Here is a 19,476-nt window from a genome sequence, read left to right as displayed (position 1 = left end):
TATGATATAACATCATCACTTCAATAATATAACCTCAAATTCTAACCCATCTTCTTCCAAATTTCTTATAATTCTATTATTGTTTTAAAAATATCACTTTGATTGAATTGGAGTTAGTATAGAAGGCAACTAGTTATGAAAAGAATTTGTCCTCCACCACTGAATGGTGTAAAGTTAAGTTTATATATAAACAAGTAATTACAAGAATTTCGTGCACATTAATTTTTATGTCAACAAAACATTCCAATGTGAAATGTTAAATAAGCTTTGGGTTTCAACAGAAAGTTTCCAAGAGATGCTATAATGAAACAGTTGATGAAAATACTAAATACTATGGTGACTTGGCACCTAGGATTTGTTGAGCCCTGGTCTACATGAAGTTTGTTTTTAACCTTGATATACTTTGTAAAGTGAAGGAATAAGAATAGTATAGTTTTTCCCTACTTCCCATGATACATAAAGAAAAATGCTTGAATTTTTTAAATATGTCTTTTGTGTGTGGTTGGCCAGTTGCTCTATTTGACGTTACCTAGATTGTTAACCTTACTTCATAGTCTAAAGTTCAGATATTCAAACGGTCAACATTATCTTATTTTAATTTAATAATTTCCAGATAATTTCCACTGGATGCAAATTACAGGCCATCCTCTTACAGGAAGCGTGCTCAAATCGTATTTAGTATTTTATTTACTTCTGACAACTTCTGCCTTGTTTAAAAACAATTGAATGGTTGTTTTCTGTGTATCCTTGTTTTGTAAGTTGTACATGTCATTGTATAATCTTTAGAAATCATCAATAGTAAAATGGTCACCCTGAGTAAACAAATACTTCTTAGCTGGTACTGGGAGTATATGGATAGTACTTCACTGCAACTGTTTACATATAAAGCATCCCTTTCTTTACTGATTTTGGCTCTGGCAAAAGCCATATGGAAATCAGATGGCTCCATAACAGAGCCTATTGCTGTCTAGATGAGTCCCAATCCTCTAGTATGTCCTGTACTTCAAGAAGGCTTTTGACTAGTGTGTCCACTCTCAAAATATAAAGTAAGATGGAGTTGAATAGAATTGAACAGAAATCAGAAGTGAGAGATCAGCAGGCAGCTAATAGCTAGGTCTGTATTTTCCTTTTTTTCATCTGGTGAACACTCTGGTACCCTCAGTGACTGATCTATAATATGTAATAGCAGAAAATTAGACTTCAGTTTCAGAATGCAATAGTTGCTTTTCATAAACTCTGACAAAGACACTTTTGAAATTCAGCCCCAGCAGTCTTAATTTACTACTTGAAAGCAAACCACTGGAATGTGATCTGTATTGGGGTTACCCCAGAAAATTGTTCAAAAGCTGCATGTTGGGAAGAGTGAAGTAGCCATTGACTGACAGAATATCTTGAATGTGCCTTAGTGTGTCTAGTATGACTTATAAGGACAGCATTCTCAGTGTGTTTCCTTCTCCAGAGTTGTCTGAAGCGTTAATATAAAAGTAATTTCTGATTTATTTCAGTAGGCCCAGAAGACATTTTTAAAATGTGCCTGGCAATTCCTTCCCAACATAACTGGTTACCAGATTTTTGCTACTACTTTGATCACCTCTTGTTTCTTCATTCTGATGTTAGCAGTTCCTTGGATCCTTCCATGTACTGAATAGGGAGTGAGTGATCAGCTGTGGTTGCAGCTGGAGAGTTTGGTGGAGTCTTGGCTATACGTCTGAACTTTCTTTTTGTCAATTCATGCATGTGGTTAAGCACTCTGCTTCTATTGTTTATGTGCTTCCTCCTTGCCTTCTGCTCATTCATATCTTTCAATTTAAAATTTCTGAAACATTCTTCTTTGGCCTCATTATTCCTTCTTCCTCTCACACCCTTTCCTTCCCCAGTGTTTTTTTGTACACCAGTTGTACCAGCTGTGATAAACATCAGCAATATGCATGCTAAGTACCATTGAGTGACAGCTGATAGAACTCACTCTCATTGGTGGACTCCTTCAAACTGTAAAAGGAGAGTGGCAGTTAGGCAGTTGAAAAAGTCAGTTATGGAGCTGAAGAGAGTTGAAAGACTGACTAGAGAAGAGAGCAGAGGTCTTTTGGAGATGCTCTCGAGAGTTTGACAAAAGTTACAAGTCAGAGTCTAATGCAGAGCCCATGAAGTGGAGTTTTAAATTAGAGACTCTGGTGAGAGATTGCTTCCAAAAGTGAAGAACAGTCTCTGTGTTTGTCAATCAAATAAGTACATCTTGAGGGGGAAAACAATCCCTTTATTAAAGCTTAGTGTCTAAAGGGGGAAAAGACTGAAAGGCTGGCAGATCAGGCTTTGGAGAAGGGATTTTGATGCAGTAGTACAAGGTCCTCAAAAGGAGCCAAATGCCCAGGTTACTAGTCTGATTGGGCATCTAGGAATGATCATGCCATCAGGAATCTGGTGCAGAGACCTTTGTCATACTCTTAGGTACAAAGCTTAGCACACTCAAGTTTGTGTGAAACTGTGAAATGAAAACGTTAACCAGAAATACAGTCAAGTCATAAAAAGTTAAACCAATGACTTTTGTGAAACCTTCAGAGGAAGTGAAATAACTTTAACGGAAACACTGTAACATGTAAAGCTAGTTACCTCAGCAGAAGTCTTGTGTGCAAGTTTAATGGTCAGCTTACATCTGTTCAATCCTAAACACCTAAATATATACCAATACCCCCTTCCCTGTCAATTTGTTTAAATAAACTAATTTTGTTTAATCTATCCCTATGCCTACTGAGCCATTTTCTGAAAGATAAATTTTGAATACAGGAACAGTGACAGGGTGATCGATTTTAGTGAAGCACTGGTGAAATTGGTTATTGTATAATTGGTGGCAGTGGTCAGGATTCAAAATCCCCCCCTTGTAATACCGACATTCTGTATAGCAGCATTCTGTTCAAAGTATTACATTCTGTGTATGTCTGGGAGGAAGTAGTAGTTTGGAGGTGACAGAGGAAACCTTGGGGAGGGGGAATGAGATTACTTATGTAGAAACCATGGATTTAATGCCCACACACTTTTTTTCTTTTTATTAAATCAGAAAGCAAACTCCACTTGTTCAATATAAAGTTCATCTGTTCTGTTCTCAGGGTGGAATTAACATAAATGTAAAAAAACAAAATACAGTGTAAAGAATTACCGTATATCTATCTAAAACCATATGTCCAAAGTACATAGAAACAGTAACCAAACTGTTGAATTCCAGCATTCAAACTTTTTTTCCAGAAACCAGTGATTCTTCAGATGGGTACTTGCAAGAGGTATATTATAGCTATATATTGATATTGAAGACCTTTTTACTATTACTATTTTTAGTTACATTGAGAACTAATGAGTGATACATTTCCCTCGCTAGTGATACATTAATGAGTGATACAATTTCCCTCGCTAAGGGTAGGCATTCCATCCTTGTACCACCAATATAAGGAAGATCCTCTGTCTCTACTGTATTTCAGGTTGGGGAAGGGATATAGAAGGTCCGATGCTGAAGCTCAAATACTTTGGCCACCAAATGAGAAGGGAGCACTCCCTGGAGAAGATCCTGATGCTAGGAAAGACAAGGCAAAAGCTTGGAGAAGCTTTTGGCCAGCTTGGAGAAGGCATTTCTCTCCTTAAATGATTATCTCAGTGCTGGGTGGGTCTGTGTAGGAGACAGGTGATCCTGTGTTCCTAGGTCATTTGGGCTTTAAAGGTAAGACCAGCATTGTGCCCAGAAACTAAATGGCAACCAGTTAAGAAGAAATAAAGAGTTGGAAGCCATGATTATTTAAGGCTGAATGATTATTTAAGACTGAATCCTGGATAATTGATGTCTTGCTGACGTAGCATTTGTTAATAGCACATTCAGACCAGATAGATGGTTATATGGAAGAATGAAAGAGGAGAAGGCTTGAAGTTATCCTGTTTTAGCATGTCACTGTCCTTAATACCTTTGAAATGTCTGGTAGTGCCATGCAGTCTCCTTTGACCACCAGCTACACAACATCCTATTTCTGCCAGGGAATCCTGTCTTGAATTCCACTCATGTATGTTAAGAGGTGAAAAATATGTACTGTCAGTCTGACAGATTGAAACACACCAGATGGTGCATAAGCAGCATGAACATTATTGCTGAACATAAAATAATATTGTAGGAAGAAGGGAAAAAACCCAGAAATTAAGATTGAGAACAATGATCAAGTTATAGTAATTAGAGGTGGCTCTTCTTGAGATATCTGTGTCTACTGTGATATTAGAAAATGGTGGTAAATATCTGACTATAGTCTGTACAGTGCTTTGGCTGTTTATGGTATCTGAATAGGGTATCTGAAAATATTTTATTATAGAATTGGAGAGCATTCATATGTTTCTGTAGGGTTGCCTAAAAGCCCAAACAATAAATTTAAAAAATAGGTATTACTGAGGGGAAAAATTCCAACACTTCAGCTTAACCATTGAATTTTGGGTCCATTCTCTGTCTGTCTATTCATCATCTATTACTGCTCATATAACTATTGCCCTAAGCAGAAATTAGAATATTATTAAAATAAAAAGACCTTACTTAGTATTATTTCCCTGATATTTAATTATTGCACTTACACATTTTGCCACTGAAAGGGTGACAAAATTGTTTGTATCCAATAATGACCATGTCAACTGGGCTCTCATATTAAGCAGTTCCACATTTTAAAGTAAAGGGATGATTAAATTAGCCCTCAACTTGTTAAATATAGGACACTATAACCATGTGTTCAGTAGTTTCAATTTTGTCATATGAACAACTGCATGTTCTGCTAGCATATAGCACTTTAATATATCTCCCCTCCAAAACTGATGAGGGAAGAGCATTCATTCTTGCTAAAGGAAAAGTTCTTCTGAGCTTTCGTACTGTCAGACAATAAAAGTACCTTGGCAGTTGCATCAGAAGGGCAATTCCCAAGTAAAGAGTCCAACGTACCGCACATGTCCTGGTAGACAAACTAGTAACATCCTAACACATTTTTTTATTTGCCTAATTATATCTTAATTTTTGTATTCTTAACCATGTTATTTGTTACTCCTAGGCGTTTCATTTTCTTTCCTAATAGTTGATCCCATTTTATATAGTATTTATTTGTTTGGATAATTCAAAGTAGAGTGAGCCCTCCCTCAAATTTTAAAACCTTTACTTTAAAAAGTAGTGCTTTTACCCAAGCCTTAGCTTCCATCAGTAATTTGCCCAATTCCACTTTCAGCATTATGCCCGAGATGCATCTGGGAGTAGTCAATAAGTGTTGGAAGAAATCATGCTGGATATAGTCAATTTTTTCAGGAGCGGCCTGAATCCAAATTTCCATACCATATAAGAATTGGTTTAAAACCTTAGCATTATATACCTTTAAGGCTGAAGGGACAAATTCACCTCCCACTGTATAGAAATATTTTAAAGTTGTCCTCCCTCCTCTCAAGTGTTCCTTATCAGATCCAGATGTATTTTCCATGAGAGAGATGCTGCAAAATGGATTCCCAGATATTTTAATTAATTAACCTGTTCCATAGATTGGCTGCTATATCCCATTTGAAGATTCCACCCCCCTCTTGTGCTGAATACTATGAACTTGGAATTTGCCACATTGATAGACAAGCCTTCACAGTTACAGTAATAGAATTTGTTATCAGCTTGTGGAGGCCCATGATTGATCTGGACCAAGGGTGGCCAAACTGTGACAGGAGCCACATATGGCTCTTTCACACATATTGTGTGACTCTCAAAGCCAACAACTGCTTCATTGGCCAGCTTTGAGAAGGCATTTCTCCTTAAATTGCTTCGCCAAGCCAGCCTTTAGCTTGGAGAATGCGTTTAAAGTTAAAAGTTGCTTTCTTTCCATCTCTCTTTCTTTTCTTTCCTGCTTCCTTCCTTCCCTCCAACATTTGGCATTCATGCTTTGCAGCTCTCAAACATCTGATGTTTATTCCATGTGGCTCTTATGTTAAGCAAGTTTGACCACCCCTGATCTAGACATTATTGCTGCATCATCAGCGTATAGAAGGATTGGGACTTCACATTTAGATAGGTGTGGAAGATGGCATGTATCCCTCAGGAGACCGGATCAAAGATGATTAATGTTTAAATTAAACAACAGGAACAACTATACTGTTTGAGCTAGTGTTATATCCATGTGTGTTATTTTATATAGTGTGCGTTTTGTTTGTTTCAGTGCGATGCGAGTATTACTTTCCAAGCTTCCAAGACCATGGATTGTGGATGAGAAAAAAGATGATGGCTACACTGCTTTGCATCTTGCAGCACTTAATAATCACGTGGAAGTGGCAGAACTCTTGGTGCATCAGGTGAAAATTCTTACTGATTCCATAACCCCCCCTCCCCCCCCCAAAAAAAACCCCAATTAAAACACTTGATTCCTGCAGAGTCTGCCAGTCTGACATTAGATTGGCTGGTGAGACTATATATGCACATAATACTGTTGTGAAAGACTATCTTATTGTGAATATCAACAATTCTGGTATGACAGAAGCCCCATTTTGTGCATTCTATGAGTAGTGTAATTATATGAATTAACCTGATTTTTTTTGTTAAGTAGGTAAACCTAGCATAAGTAGTATGAATTTTTTTGTTGTTCAGTCGTACAGTCGAGTCCGACTCTTTGTGACCCCATGGACAAAGTCACGCCAGGCCCTCCTGTCTTCCACCATCCTCCGAAGTCTGCTCAAATTTGTGTTTGTTACATTAGTAACACTGTCCAGCCATCTCATCTTTTGCTGTCCCCTTCTTTTGCCTTCTGTCTTTCCTAGCATCAGGATCTTCTCCAGGGAGTGCTCCCTTCTCATTTGGTGGCCAAAGTATTTGAGCTTCAGCATCTGACCTTCCAAGGAACAGTCTGGGTTGATTTCCCTTAGGATTGACTGATTTGATCTTCTTGCAGTCCAAGGGACTCTCAAGAGTCTTTTCCAGCACCACAGTACAAAAGCATCTATTCTTCTACGCTTGGCCTTCCTTATGGTCCAGCTCTGACAGCCATACATTACTACTGGGAATACCATCGCTTTGACTGTATGGACTTTCATTGGCAGGGTGATGTCTCTACTTTTTATTATACTGCCCAGGTTCACCATAGCTGTCTTCCCAAGGAGCAAATGTCTTTTAATTTCATGGCTACAGTCACCATCTGCAGTGATCTTGGATCCCAGAAATGTGAGGTCTGTCACTACTTCCATGTCTTTCCCTTCTATTTGCCAAGGTGTGATGGGGCCAGATGCCATGATCTTAGTTTTTTTGATGTTGAGTTTCAAGCCTACTTTTATGCTCTCCACTTTCACCCTCAACAAGAGGTTCTTTAGGTCCTCTTCACTTTCTGCCATTAGAATAGTGTCATCTGCATATCTGAGGTTGTTGATGTTTTTCCCGGCAATCTTAATTCCGGCTTGTGCTTCATCCAGGCCAACATTCCGCTTGATGTACTCTGCATATAAATTAAATTAAATAAGCAGGGTGACAATATACATCCTTGTCAAACTCCTTTTCCTATTATAAACCAATCAGTTGTTCCATATCCCATTCTGACCGTTGCATCTTGACCCTTATACAAGTTTCTCAGGAAACGTGAGGTGGTCTGGTACTCCTATCTCTTAAGGACTTGCCACAGTTTGTTGTGTTCCACAACATAGTCAATGAAGCAGAAATAAGACGTTTCACAACATAGTCAATGAAGCAGAAAGTATCAGACGTTTTTCTGATACTCCCGGCTTTCTCCATAATCCATCGAATGTTGGCAATTTGATCTCTAGTTCCTCTACCTCTCTGAAACCCAGCTTGAACTTCTGATAGTTCCTGGTCTACATACTGCTGAAGCCTAGCTTGTAGGATCTTTAATATGACCTTGCTGGCATGTGAAATGAGTACAATGGTGCGATAGTTTGAGCATTCCTTGGTATTACCCTTCTTTGGGATTGGAATATAAACCGATCTTTTCCAATCCTATGGCCACTGTTGTGTTTTCCAAATTTGTTGACATAATGTGTGATTCACTTTAACAGCATCATCTATTAGGACTTTGAAAAGCTCAACTGAGATACCATCATCTCCGCTCGCTTTGTTGGTAGTAATGCGTTCTAAAGCCCATTTGACTTCACTCTCCAGGATGTCTGGCTCAAGGTCATTGATTTCACTGTCATGGTTGTCCGGGACATTGAGAACCTTCTTGTATAATTCTTTGTATTCTTCCCACCTCTTCCTGATCTCTTCTGCTTCTGTTAGGTCCCTACTGTTTTTGTCCTTTATTATGGCCATCTTTGCACAAAAGGTTCCTTGATTTCTCCAATTTTCTTGAATAGATCTCTTCTCCTTCCCATTCCATTATTTTCTTCTATTGCACTGCATTGTTCCTTTAGGAAGGCCTCCTTATTTCTCCTTGCTGTTCTCTGGAAATCTGCATTCAGTTGGGTGAATCTTTCCTTTTCACCTTTGCCTTTTGCTTTCCTTCTTTCCTCAGCTATTTGTAAAACCTCATCAGACAACCACTTTGCTTTCTTGCATTTCTTTTTCTTTGGGATGGTGCTGATTGCTGCCTTTTGTACAATGTCACGAACCTCCATCCATAGTTCTTCAGGCACTTTGTCTATCAACTCTAGTTCCTTAAACCCATTTTTCACCTCCACTGTATATTCATAGGGGATGTGATCAAGGTCATACCTGAATGGCCTAATGGCTTCCCCAGTTTTCTTCAGTTTAAGCCTGAATTTTGCAATGAGTAGCTCATGATCTGAGCCGCAGTCAGTTCCAGGTCTTGTTTTTGCTGACTGTAAGGAGCTTCTCCATCTTTGACTGCCGAGTATATAATCAATCTGATTTCTGAATTGCCCATCAGGTGATGTCCATGTGTAGAGTCGCCTTTTAGGTTGTTGGAAGAGGGTGTTCGCTATGACCAGCATGTTCTCTTGACAAAACTCTATTAACCTTTGCCCAGCTTCATTTTGTTCTCCAAGGCCAAACTTGTCAGTTGTTCCGGTTACCTTTTGACTTTCTACTTTGGCATTCCAGTCCCCTATGATGAGGAGGACAGCTTTTTTTGGTGATAATTCTAGAAGGTGTTGTAGATCTTCATAGAACTGGTCCACTTCAGCCTCTTCTGCGTCAGTTGTTGGGGCATAGACTTGTATTACTGTGATATTGAATGCTTTGCCTTGGATACGGACCGAGATCATTCTGTCATTTTTGAGATTGTATCCCATTACTGCCTTCCTCACTCTCTTTTTAACTATAAAGGCCACACCATTTCTTCTATGGGACTCTTGCCCACAATAATAGATGTAGTGATCCTCTGAGTTAAATTCACCTATTCCCATCCATTTTAGTTCACTGATTCCCAAGATGTTGATGTTCAGTCTTGTCATCTCTTGTTTGACCACATCTAGCTTTACCTTGATTAATAGATCTTACATTCCACGTTCTGATGCAGTATTGTTCTTTGCAGCATCGGACTGTTCTTTCACCATCAGACACATCCACAGTTGAGTGTCCTTTCGGCTTTGGCCCAGCCGCTTCACTCTTTCTGTGGTTACTTGAACTCTCTTCCCCAGTAGCATATTGGGCACCTTCTGACCTGAGGGGCTCATCTTCCAGTGCCATATCTTTTAGACTTTTGTTTCTGTTCATGGGGTTTTCTTGGCAAGGATACTGGAATGGTTTGCCATTTCCTTCTTCAGTGGATCACATTTAGTGTGGGTTCTCAGCTGTGGCCTGTCCATCTTGGGTGGCCCTGCATGGCGTAGCCCACAGCTTCATTGAACCACGCAAGTCCTCTCGCCACGACAAGGCAGCAATCCATGAGAGGGTAGTATTAATTACTACCACTCTTATTTTGAGTTAAATATATCTGGGATTATATGAGGGTGGGGTGGATCAACAAACAGAGTGTAGGAGCTAAGGTGTTCTCCTGGTATTGCCTCTCTATGCTGATATTTAGCAGTTTGTGGCCTCTGTATGTTGAGAATCCCTTAACAAACCATAGTGAATGATCACTGATGGATGTCTCTGCCATGAATCTGTTTAACTTCTTTTAAAGTTATCTGCATTCATGGCCTTCACTACAACCACTGGCAATGAATTCTGCAGTTTAATTACTTGTTGAATAAAGAAGTGTTTTCTTTTGTCTGTTCTTAATATTTTGCCCATCCTCTTCATTAGGTGTCTCTGAGTTCTGGTATTATAGGAGAGGGAGAAAAAGCTCTCTTGTTTTTTTCTACTGCATGTGCAATTTTATAGACCTCTGTCATGTCCCCCAGCTGCCTTAGCTATCTTTTTTCTAGACTGAAAAGTGAGACAGTGCACCTACTTCAGTAAACAAAGTTGTGTTTGGTAAATGCTGATTTTATCTGTTGGTAATGATTTGAAAATGTTTTAACTTAATGCATAAGGTATAAAGTTGTACAAATAATTCATTGATTTCCCATGGATTTAGGCTCCTGAAAACCTAGGAAATATTGCCTGTTTCCTTTCCCTCTGTCTCTCAATCCACATTCATCCCATGGGTATTACATAGGATTATGTAGTTCGGTTTATTATATTAATGAATATCAACTGGGACATTTCTTTCAGGGCAATGCCAACTTGGATATCCAGAATGTAAACCAGCAAACTGCACTGCATCTTGCCGTTGAACGACAGCACACCCAAATAGTTCGGGTAAGATTACTATAATGTATCATAGCTGTAAATGTTGTATGAGGATTGATACCTACTATAACAAATACCTGTGCTATTGTCCCTTCAGTATTTTCTCTGACACACAAAGTATTCAAGTTGTTCACTGTTTCTTAATAGAGCATCTTTTCCTTGTTTAACACTATCACCTCTCAGATTCCAGTTGGTTCTCCCTTATCATAAGCTTTTGGAATGCGTTGCATTGTGCATCTTTTTCTAACTAAGTGTCTTGCCTTCCTTGCATTAACAATGTCACGATTTGCATTGATGGCAACTTGCCAATTGCCATATTTGCAGCTTCACTTTATAGCTCTGAATCTGGATCCTTTCACATGATATGCTCTGCTCTGCTATATTGTCTGCTGAAAATATAGAGATATAATGTTGTCTGTCAGAAGAATAATTTTTGTATATTTTGATGTAGCTGTTTTCTAAATGCTTTGTCTGTGCCTGCAGTGTTGTCAGCTTCATGTGTCATGAATAAGACACAACTAAAAATTTCTCAGCCCAATTCTAGATTTATCTCATGCAAATGAAAGATTAAGCAAGGCAGAGTAGGCCTGTATCACACTGAACAATTATGGAACGGTCTAGTTTCTGAAACTACTGATTGCCAGAATAGATGGCAATACATCTCTATGTGTGTTAGCATTATTTTATTTATGTTTATTATGTTGTCTCTCAAAGTGGCTCACATCAACCAAGGGACACAGACTGTCCCTTCAAGAAAAAACAAACATGAGGAGTGGAGGGAATAGGTAGAGGAGCAAGATGAGCTTGACAGATATAAAATTTACATCCCAGTTGGGGCTAGACTGATAGTCTTGTACTTAAATGGCCAGGTTCAGTGTGGCTGCTGTGCTCCTCTGCTGCCAGAGCCAGATCTGGTGTGACTGCCAGCCGCCTCTGTGGTTGGGCTTAGCGTGGCATGTTTGCTGACATCCACCACTGGGCTGCAGCAGCTCCTTTTGAGCTTATAATAGTGCTGTCTGCACATGTGCAGACCTGTTTTTATTTGAGGGCCAATTTAAACCCCCTGTATTTTTTTAATTTTCAGATTTATTTTTTGCAAATCTGGAGAGTTCCCAAGTTTGCAGGAGCAATCTCTGTAGCCTCCAATTGAGCTATCCGCAGTTGGGGGCCACAAGTGACTAATAGTATAGAGATTCTGACTGGTTTACAGGAGGGAGAAGGAAGCAGACTCCCTGTGGCTGCTTATTCTTGTTTGGGTCCTGAGTGGTTTACCATTTGCCATGGGAGGAAGGTGATGCAGTATTTTGTTTATTTCACATGCCCTGTGTTTTTTGTCTTCATGGGATTTGCATTAATTTTCATAGGATTGTGGGGGGAGGTCTCCCATCCAGATGCTACCAGATCTGCTTTGCTTTCTTTAGTGAAGTTAGTGGATCACGTGCCCACCAATCGTATCCTGTTATTTTCCTCTTAAAAACAAATTATTTTTAAAAACATTGAATATAATGTTGACAATGTTGCATATAATTGTCCAAAGCTAAGATTGCAATGGCAATGAAGATTTTTTAACCCCAAGACCCTAGTTTGGCAATGACCTTCTGTGTGAATCAGCATGTTCTGTACCTAGTCGAACCTGCTGGTCATGTACACAAGCTAGACTGATAACAGAAAATGTCCCTCATTTGTATGTGCAGGAGAAGGCTGATCCAGTCTTTTTGAAACCTGGGGGTCTTTTGAGGAGGCACCAGAAGCTATGCAGAAAATTTTGGTGTCTCTATTGCAACCCCCCCCCCTCACACACACGCATTCCTCCAAACCCCTGGATATACCCTGACTATAATGGTTCCATAGGATATAATAGACCCAGAAAAATCCTTTTTTAAAAAAAATACCAAATCTGAATACTGTACCGGTATTGGAATTTAGAGTGTTTGAGGGGGGTGGGATCCCAATTTTTTGAAGTTCAATAAATCCAAATCTGAAAAATCCCAAATGTTGTTTGTGTGTATGTGCACACCCTTGCTGAAAGTCTTTCACCTGAGATCGTGGAGAGCTGCTGCCAGCCAGGTTAGAGCATTCTGACTTTGATAGGCCTTACTCTAAGGCAACTGTGTGTGAGATAGAATTTGGTGTTCTGCTGGGCTCCTGGATTGGGGCCAACTACTACTGTGTTGAACAACAGGCTACAGTCATGCTGCAGTGTGGATTATGTAGTGTTTATTGAAGCAGTGGATGATCATTGAATTACGCTTAATTAGCAGAAGTACCCTTAATATCATAGAACATGTTGTGATCAGTTTACCTTCTAATTATGGCATGGTAAATTTTATTCCAAGAGTATGACAGTCAGGGCTTTTTATGAGCAGGAATTCACAGAAACTCAGTTCCAGCTGGCTTGGCATCAGAAGGTGTGGCCTAATATGCAAATGAGCTCCTGCTGGGCTTTTTCTACAAAAAAGCCCTATATCAGGGGTGGCCAATGGTAGCTCTCCAGATGTTTTTTGCCTACAACTCCCATCAGACAGTTGATGTTAAATGCTTGAATAAAATTGCATTGGCAAATTATAATAAAAATATGGGCTTGAATTCACTGGAGTATTTCCCTAGACAGACTTTCTGACTTTCCTCCTCCTCCCATTGCAGTCCCAGCTTCTGCACACACACACCCATGCTGCCAGAAACATTATTTTTGGAGGGCATTTGTGGATGCAGTGGGAAGGGGATGTGAATAAATTGCACTTCCCTGGCAAAAATCAGTCAACAGAAAAACACCAGTGGATGCAGGGCACGATCTGGTAATGCAGAGCAATAACAAGTGCTGATATAACGCATAGTAAAGTTCTGTACATTCCTGTATCTTTCAAGCTCTCTTTAAAATAGTTTACAGTTTATATACTCCTGCTTATGGAAGGGAACATGTTCAAAATATTTGTATGTCTGTCCTTAGCTCCTGGTTCGTGCAGGTGCTAAACTGGATATTCAGGATAAAGACGGGGATACTCCTTTGCATGAAGCCCTCAGGCACCATACCTTGTCACAGCTTCGCCAGCTGCAGGACATGCAAGATGTGGGAAAGGTGGATACTGCTTGGGAGCCATCAAAGAACACAGTAAATATATCACTTTATTTATTCTCTCTCTCGTATATTTTTTCTTAACCATATATTGTAAAATCCTGCTCTGTTTTTGATTCCTTTCTGATTTTAGAGCTGCAGGATCTTCTTCATGGTCTCTGTGCAGTCCCACACATGGGTCTTGCCGCAGGCAACGGATCCATACCTCGGAGCTCCAATAGCTCGCCTATAGCGCTTTTTGGCGCGCTTCCCTCCCGCTCTGGGGAGCAGGCACCGACTGCGCATGCCTGGAGCGGGGGGGGGGAGCGCCCATCCCACTCAGTTTCTTCCCTACCGCCGCCCGGACAACACCTACCTCGCTGCGTTTCCTCCTTAGCTCGTTTTTCCTCTTCGTTCTTCTCTTCGTCTGGTATCGTATTCCTTCTGTTTCCTCATATTTCTTCATAATTCTCTCTATTTTTCGTCCCTAAAAAAAAAAAGTCTGTTTCTGCGCTTTCTTTCCCCCTTTTCTTTCTCTCCCTCCCCTCTCCTGTCCGGAGTGTATGGAAGGGAAAGTTACGTTTAAAAAGTGCAGGCGCTGTGGTGCTAAAATCCCCACCTCTGACAGCCACAGCTACTGCTTATTCTGCCTTGGGGAAGCCCATCGAGTGGACTCTTGCCCACACTGTGCTAATTTTGGGAAGCAGGCCCGTAAGAACCGCGCAGCAAGGCTCCAGAGCTTTCTTCTTGAACGGTCCTTGAGGGCTATGCCCACGTCTGGCTCGCCGCCTCCCCCACCACGAGCGGGAGATTCGGCTACTTCGGACGCGCTTCTATCGCAAAAGCAGAAGCCGCACAAGTCCGGAAAGAAACCATCGAAGCACGCCGAGACCGGCCATAAGTCTTCTAAAAAATCACATCATTCCAACTCCACGGATTCGGCGCCGAAAAAATCTCGTCATTCCGAATCGGCTGATTCGGCTCCGAGAAAGCCCCACGAGTCGCACACAGCTCCTAAGAGACCTCGGGACTCGGCCTCAGCTTCCGCATCTATGGATCCCAATGCAACCTCGTCTGGGCAGCTTCTACTCCCTCCAGAACTGTCGGCGCCGTCCGATGTAATCACTGACATGCCGCAGTTAACGCCCCATACATCTACGGCTGTAGAAGTAATTCCGATCCGATCTCGCTCACCTTCAGTCCGTAGCGTGGTCCCCTCCGAGTTTCTCGAGCCCGACCCATCGAAGAAGAAGAAGAAGATGATATTGGATTTATATCCCGCCCTCCACTCCGAAGAGTCTCAGAGCGGCTCACAATCTCCTTTATCTTCCTCCCCCACAACAGACACCCTGTGAGGTGGGTGGGGCTGGAGAGGGCTCTCACAATAGCTGTCCTTTCAAGGACAACCTCTGCCAGAGCTATGGCTGACCCAAGGCCATTTCAGCAGGTGCAACTGGAGGAGTGGGGAATCAAACCCGGTTCTCCCAGATAAGAGTCCGCGCACTTAACCACTACACCAAACTGGCTCTCCGACCCTACTCAAATATACCTAAAGTCATCACTTCGACTTGGGTCCTTCCGAGATGTCGCGGTTTCTCCCTTGTTCAGGGAGTCAGCAACTCAGGTTTCTACCAACCGAGTTCGCTCTTGTTCACCAGCAAACCAGGTCTCCGCGCGTCGGATTCGCCAGCACATCTTCCTTCTCTTCGAGCCCGCTCTCGCTCCCCACGTAGGCGCCGCGATTTCAGCTCGTCTACCTACTATGAACACCACGATTACTATGCACGTCCACGTTACGACTACTCATCTTTTTCTCGATCTCCTTCACCGAGGAGCCGACCTCACCATCGCCTCTCCCGTTCCCCCTCTGAAGAGGGAACACACCGCTCCCGGTACCAGGAATCAGCTCCTTATTTGGTCCGTGAGGTTCTTACCCCTCAAATCCGCTATGACGACTCTCCTCGAACCCGCGGTTACGATAGACTCCGAGAGCTTTCTGGGCTTCGAGACCCCAAATACTTTCCATCTCGGCACGTGGAATCGTTTCGAGACGTGGAGAAACCCCGTATTGCCTCCACGATGGTCTCGACTGCTCCTCCAGTCATTGTTACTCCACCTCGATCATCCAATGATGCTCAGACCTCCAAGCCTCAGACTTCAGCTTTGGAACCGATCGGATCACCTCACTCTCCTTCTAGAGAGGACTCCCACTCCGACAGAGAAACCTCAGCATCATCGGATTCGGAGGACCACCCTGCCTGTGTAGTTTCAGAATCTGCGCCACAGCTCCGCCTTTCACCATCGGATGCTTCTAAAGCCTACTTATATCTCATTACCACTATGGCCGAGACTTTAAAGATCGCTTTACCTTCGGACTCCACCAAGGTTTCGGACATTGTACACGACCTAGTGCAAGCTGACTTCCCACCATGGTCACTTCTACCGATGCTGCCTGTGCATCTTGAGGGCCTGCGAGAGGCATGGGACAAGCCCGCCTCAGTCCCACCTACTTCTAAACGGTTCGACTCTCTCTATAGAGATCATGCCCCTGATGCTAAATTTCTGGCTTCACACCCAGCACCTAACTCCATAATAGTGCACTCCGCCACTAAGGCCAAGCTATCCAGACACCCCACACCACCGGATCGAGAGGGTAGAAAACTGGACACCCTGGCAAGGAAGATATTTAACTTGGCTTCTACCAATTCCAAACTCAATAACTATTTAGCCTACTTCTCTCCTTACATCTTCAATCTGGCGAACCAATTTACGCCCCTTATCCCTTCCCTCCCTGAGACTTCTCAGAGAACGGCTTTCAACTTAGTATCCGAATTGTCCAGAGTGTCCAAACAGCAGATAAACTCAATACGCCATGCTGTTTCATGCTCTTCAAGGGTCTTTGCTTCCTCCGTTGCTTTGCGCCGTCATGCCTGGCTAAGATCTACCAACTTGCAGCCAGACATCAAGCAAAAAATCGAGGACCTCCCTTTTGACGGCCTAGGCCTCTTCCATGCATCCACGGACGAAGTACTGACCTCAGTCGATAATGGCCGCAAGCGTGCCAAACGCCTGGGAGTTTCCCAACCTTCCTCCCAACAATTTACTCGGGGAAAACCATGGAGACCATCGTTTCAGAAATGCCAACGGTCACCTAAACAAAATGACTACTGGAAGAGGAGGGGCATACAACAAAAGCCTCAGTTCCAACAGAGACCTCGGCCTCAACAGACCAAGAAGGCTTCCCTTCCTGCTAAGCAGTCTCTTTGACTTTCTTCAAACTCCACCTGCTTATCACACATGGCTCTCCCCCTTCCTTCCGACCTGGAACTCGATCACAACCGACTCCTGGGTGCTAACCATCGTGCGTCTAGGCTACGCAATTGAGTTCATTTCACCACCTCACCACCACTATTTCACAGCTACCCCCCCCTCCTCACCTCCATCAGGAAATTCGGGACTTGCTCCAGAAAAATGCCATAGAACCTGTTCCTCCTCAACATCGAGGGAGGGGCTTCTATTCGAGATACTTCCTGGTGCCCAAGAGGGATGGAGGCAAGCGTCCTATTCTAGATCTTCGGAAGCTGAACAAACATATCGAATACAGGAAATTCAGAATGATATCTCTGCAATCCATCCTGCCTCTGATCCCCAAGAATTCTTGGATGGCTTCCCTAGATCTTCAGGACGCTTACTTCCATGTGACAATCCGACCTCAGCATCGGAAGTATCTTCGATTCGCCATGGGCCAATATCATTTCCAGTACATATCCCTGCCGTTCAGACTCTCCGCTGCACCCAGGGTGTTCACCAAGTGCATGGCAGTGGTGGCAGCTGCTCTCCGCATCCGGAACATCCCCGTCTTCCCATATATCGACGACTGGCTCCTCATTGCACCAACTCAGCACCAACTGGAGATGAATCTCCACACAACTCTTTCTCTCCTAACCTCTCTGGGCCTGCGTGTGAACACCACCAAATCACACCTCACACCAACCCAGGACTTGCAATTCATAGGGGCCCATCTATGAACCTCTCTTCATCGTGCTTACCTTCCGGAGGACCGAGCGCTGACCATCATCGCCCTTGCTAAATTAGTTCAGCGAGAACCGCTTCAATCTGCCTTCACCATCCAACGTCTTCTGGGCCTTATGGCAGCCACTACATCAGTTCTTCGCTTCGCCAGGCTCCGGATGAGACAACTGCAGCTCTGGTTTGTGCGTGCCTTCCATCCTCACGTGCAACCGCAGAGTACCTTGCTCACCGTTCCCCAGAGAGCACTTCTTTCTCTCACCTGGTGGACTGTACCCAACAACCTCCTCTCTGGCATGCCGTTTCTTCCGACTCCTCCGACGGCTATTGTGAAATCAGACGCCTCCAAGTGGGGATGGGGAGCCCACTTAGAGGACAAGACTGTCAGAGGTCTTTGGACTCCCTCCGAGAGGGCCATGCACATAAACTGCTTAGAACTGATTGCTGTGCACAGAGCCCTCCATTTGTTCCTCCCACTGATCAAGGGTCGGCACGTTCAAATCTCCACAGACAATATGGCGACATTCTACATAAACAAACAGGGAGGCACCAGATCCCTCCGATTGTGCCGTATAGCCATACTGCTCTGGGAATGGTGTGTCAAACACAACATCTATCTGACTGCCATCCACCTCCCAGGTGTGGAAAATGTTCTGGCCGACTCTCTCAGCAGGGTTCGGATAGACCACGAATGGTCCATCAATCTGGTCTACATCCATCGCATCTTTCGGTGCTTCGGGACACCCAAGGTGGACGCCTTTGCCTCCAGGGACAATGCGAAATGTCCCCGATTCTATACCAGGAGAGGCAACGACGCCTTTCTGCAGGTTTGGAGAGGCCCTCTTCACTACCTTTTCCCTCCAACCCCCCTCTTGACACGGGTGCTGATGAAGATCACACGAGATGGCACAGACTGTATTCTCATTGCTCCATGGTGGCCACGGCAACCGTGGTTCACGAGGCTCCTGGAAATGTCCCGCCACACTTATCGCCGCCTTCCTCTTGTGGGCGATCTTTTATCTCAAGCCAACGGCCAGGTACTGCATCACAACCCACAGGTTCTGACCCTAACAGCGTGGAGAATCCGTCCTCCTTCCTCTCTTTAGAAGTAGCTAACGTCATTCTGAACGCAAGAAAGCCTTCCACCAGACTTTCTTATCAACGTAAATGGAAGCGTTTCTGTTCGTTTGCAACATCCAATCATCTGCAAGCAGAATCAGCACCTCTTAATCTGATTCTTGATTATTTACTGTCCCTACAGAGATCAGGATTCTGCTATTCCTCGTTAAAAGTTCACCTTTCTGCCATTTCTGCGTTCCATGACCCCGTTGACGGCAAAACGGTTTTCTCTCATAGGTTGTCCAAATCCTTTCTCAAGGGCATGTTGCACCTTCATCCACCTGTTAAACCCTTTGTTCCAGCTTGGAGTTTATCCCTGGTTCTTTCCTGCCTAATGAAAACTCCTTTTGAACCCATGGCTACCATAGACCTCAACCTTCTGTCATGGAAGACAGCATTGTTAGTTGCCCTTACTTCAGGGAAATGCGCAAGTGACTTATGTGCCTTCTGCCATGATCCTCCCTACACCATTTTCCACAAGGATAAGGTTGTTCTGCGACCAGACCCTGCCTTCCTTCCTAAAGTCATCTCCCAGTTCCACTTATCGACATCGACTTCTTTGCCAACGTTTTTCTCCAACCCAACCGACCCAGGACAAAGAGCCCTGCATTCC

The 19,476-nt window shown here is 43.0% G+C and overlaps 1 protein-coding gene across 1 annotated transcript in view; it reads left to right on the top strand.

Annotated features, from left to right (window-relative positions):
- Positions 1–19,476, top strand: part of MIB1 (MIB E3 ubiquitin protein ligase 1) — an 83,502-nt gene that overhangs the window by 48,985 nt on the left and 15,041 nt on the right. Inside the window, exons 13-15 of the mRNA XM_060243908.1 lie at positions 6,189–6,321; positions 10,586–10,672; positions 13,611–13,772. Of these exons, the coding sequence (XP_060099891.1) occupies positions 6,189–6,321; positions 10,586–10,672; positions 13,611–13,772 (382 nt within the window). The remainder of the gene's footprint in view (positions 1–6,188; positions 6,322–10,585; positions 10,673–13,610; positions 13,773–19,476) is intronic.

This window comes from Heteronotia binoei, chromosome 7 (assembly GCF_032191835.1).
Source record: "Heteronotia binoei isolate CCM8104 ecotype False Entrance Well chromosome 7, APGP_CSIRO_Hbin_v1, whole genome shotgun sequence".
Taxonomy (NCBI): Eukaryota; Metazoa; Chordata; class Lepidosauria; order Squamata; family Gekkonidae; genus Heteronotia; species Heteronotia binoei.
This window is presented reverse-complemented; position numbering and strand designations above follow the sequence as displayed.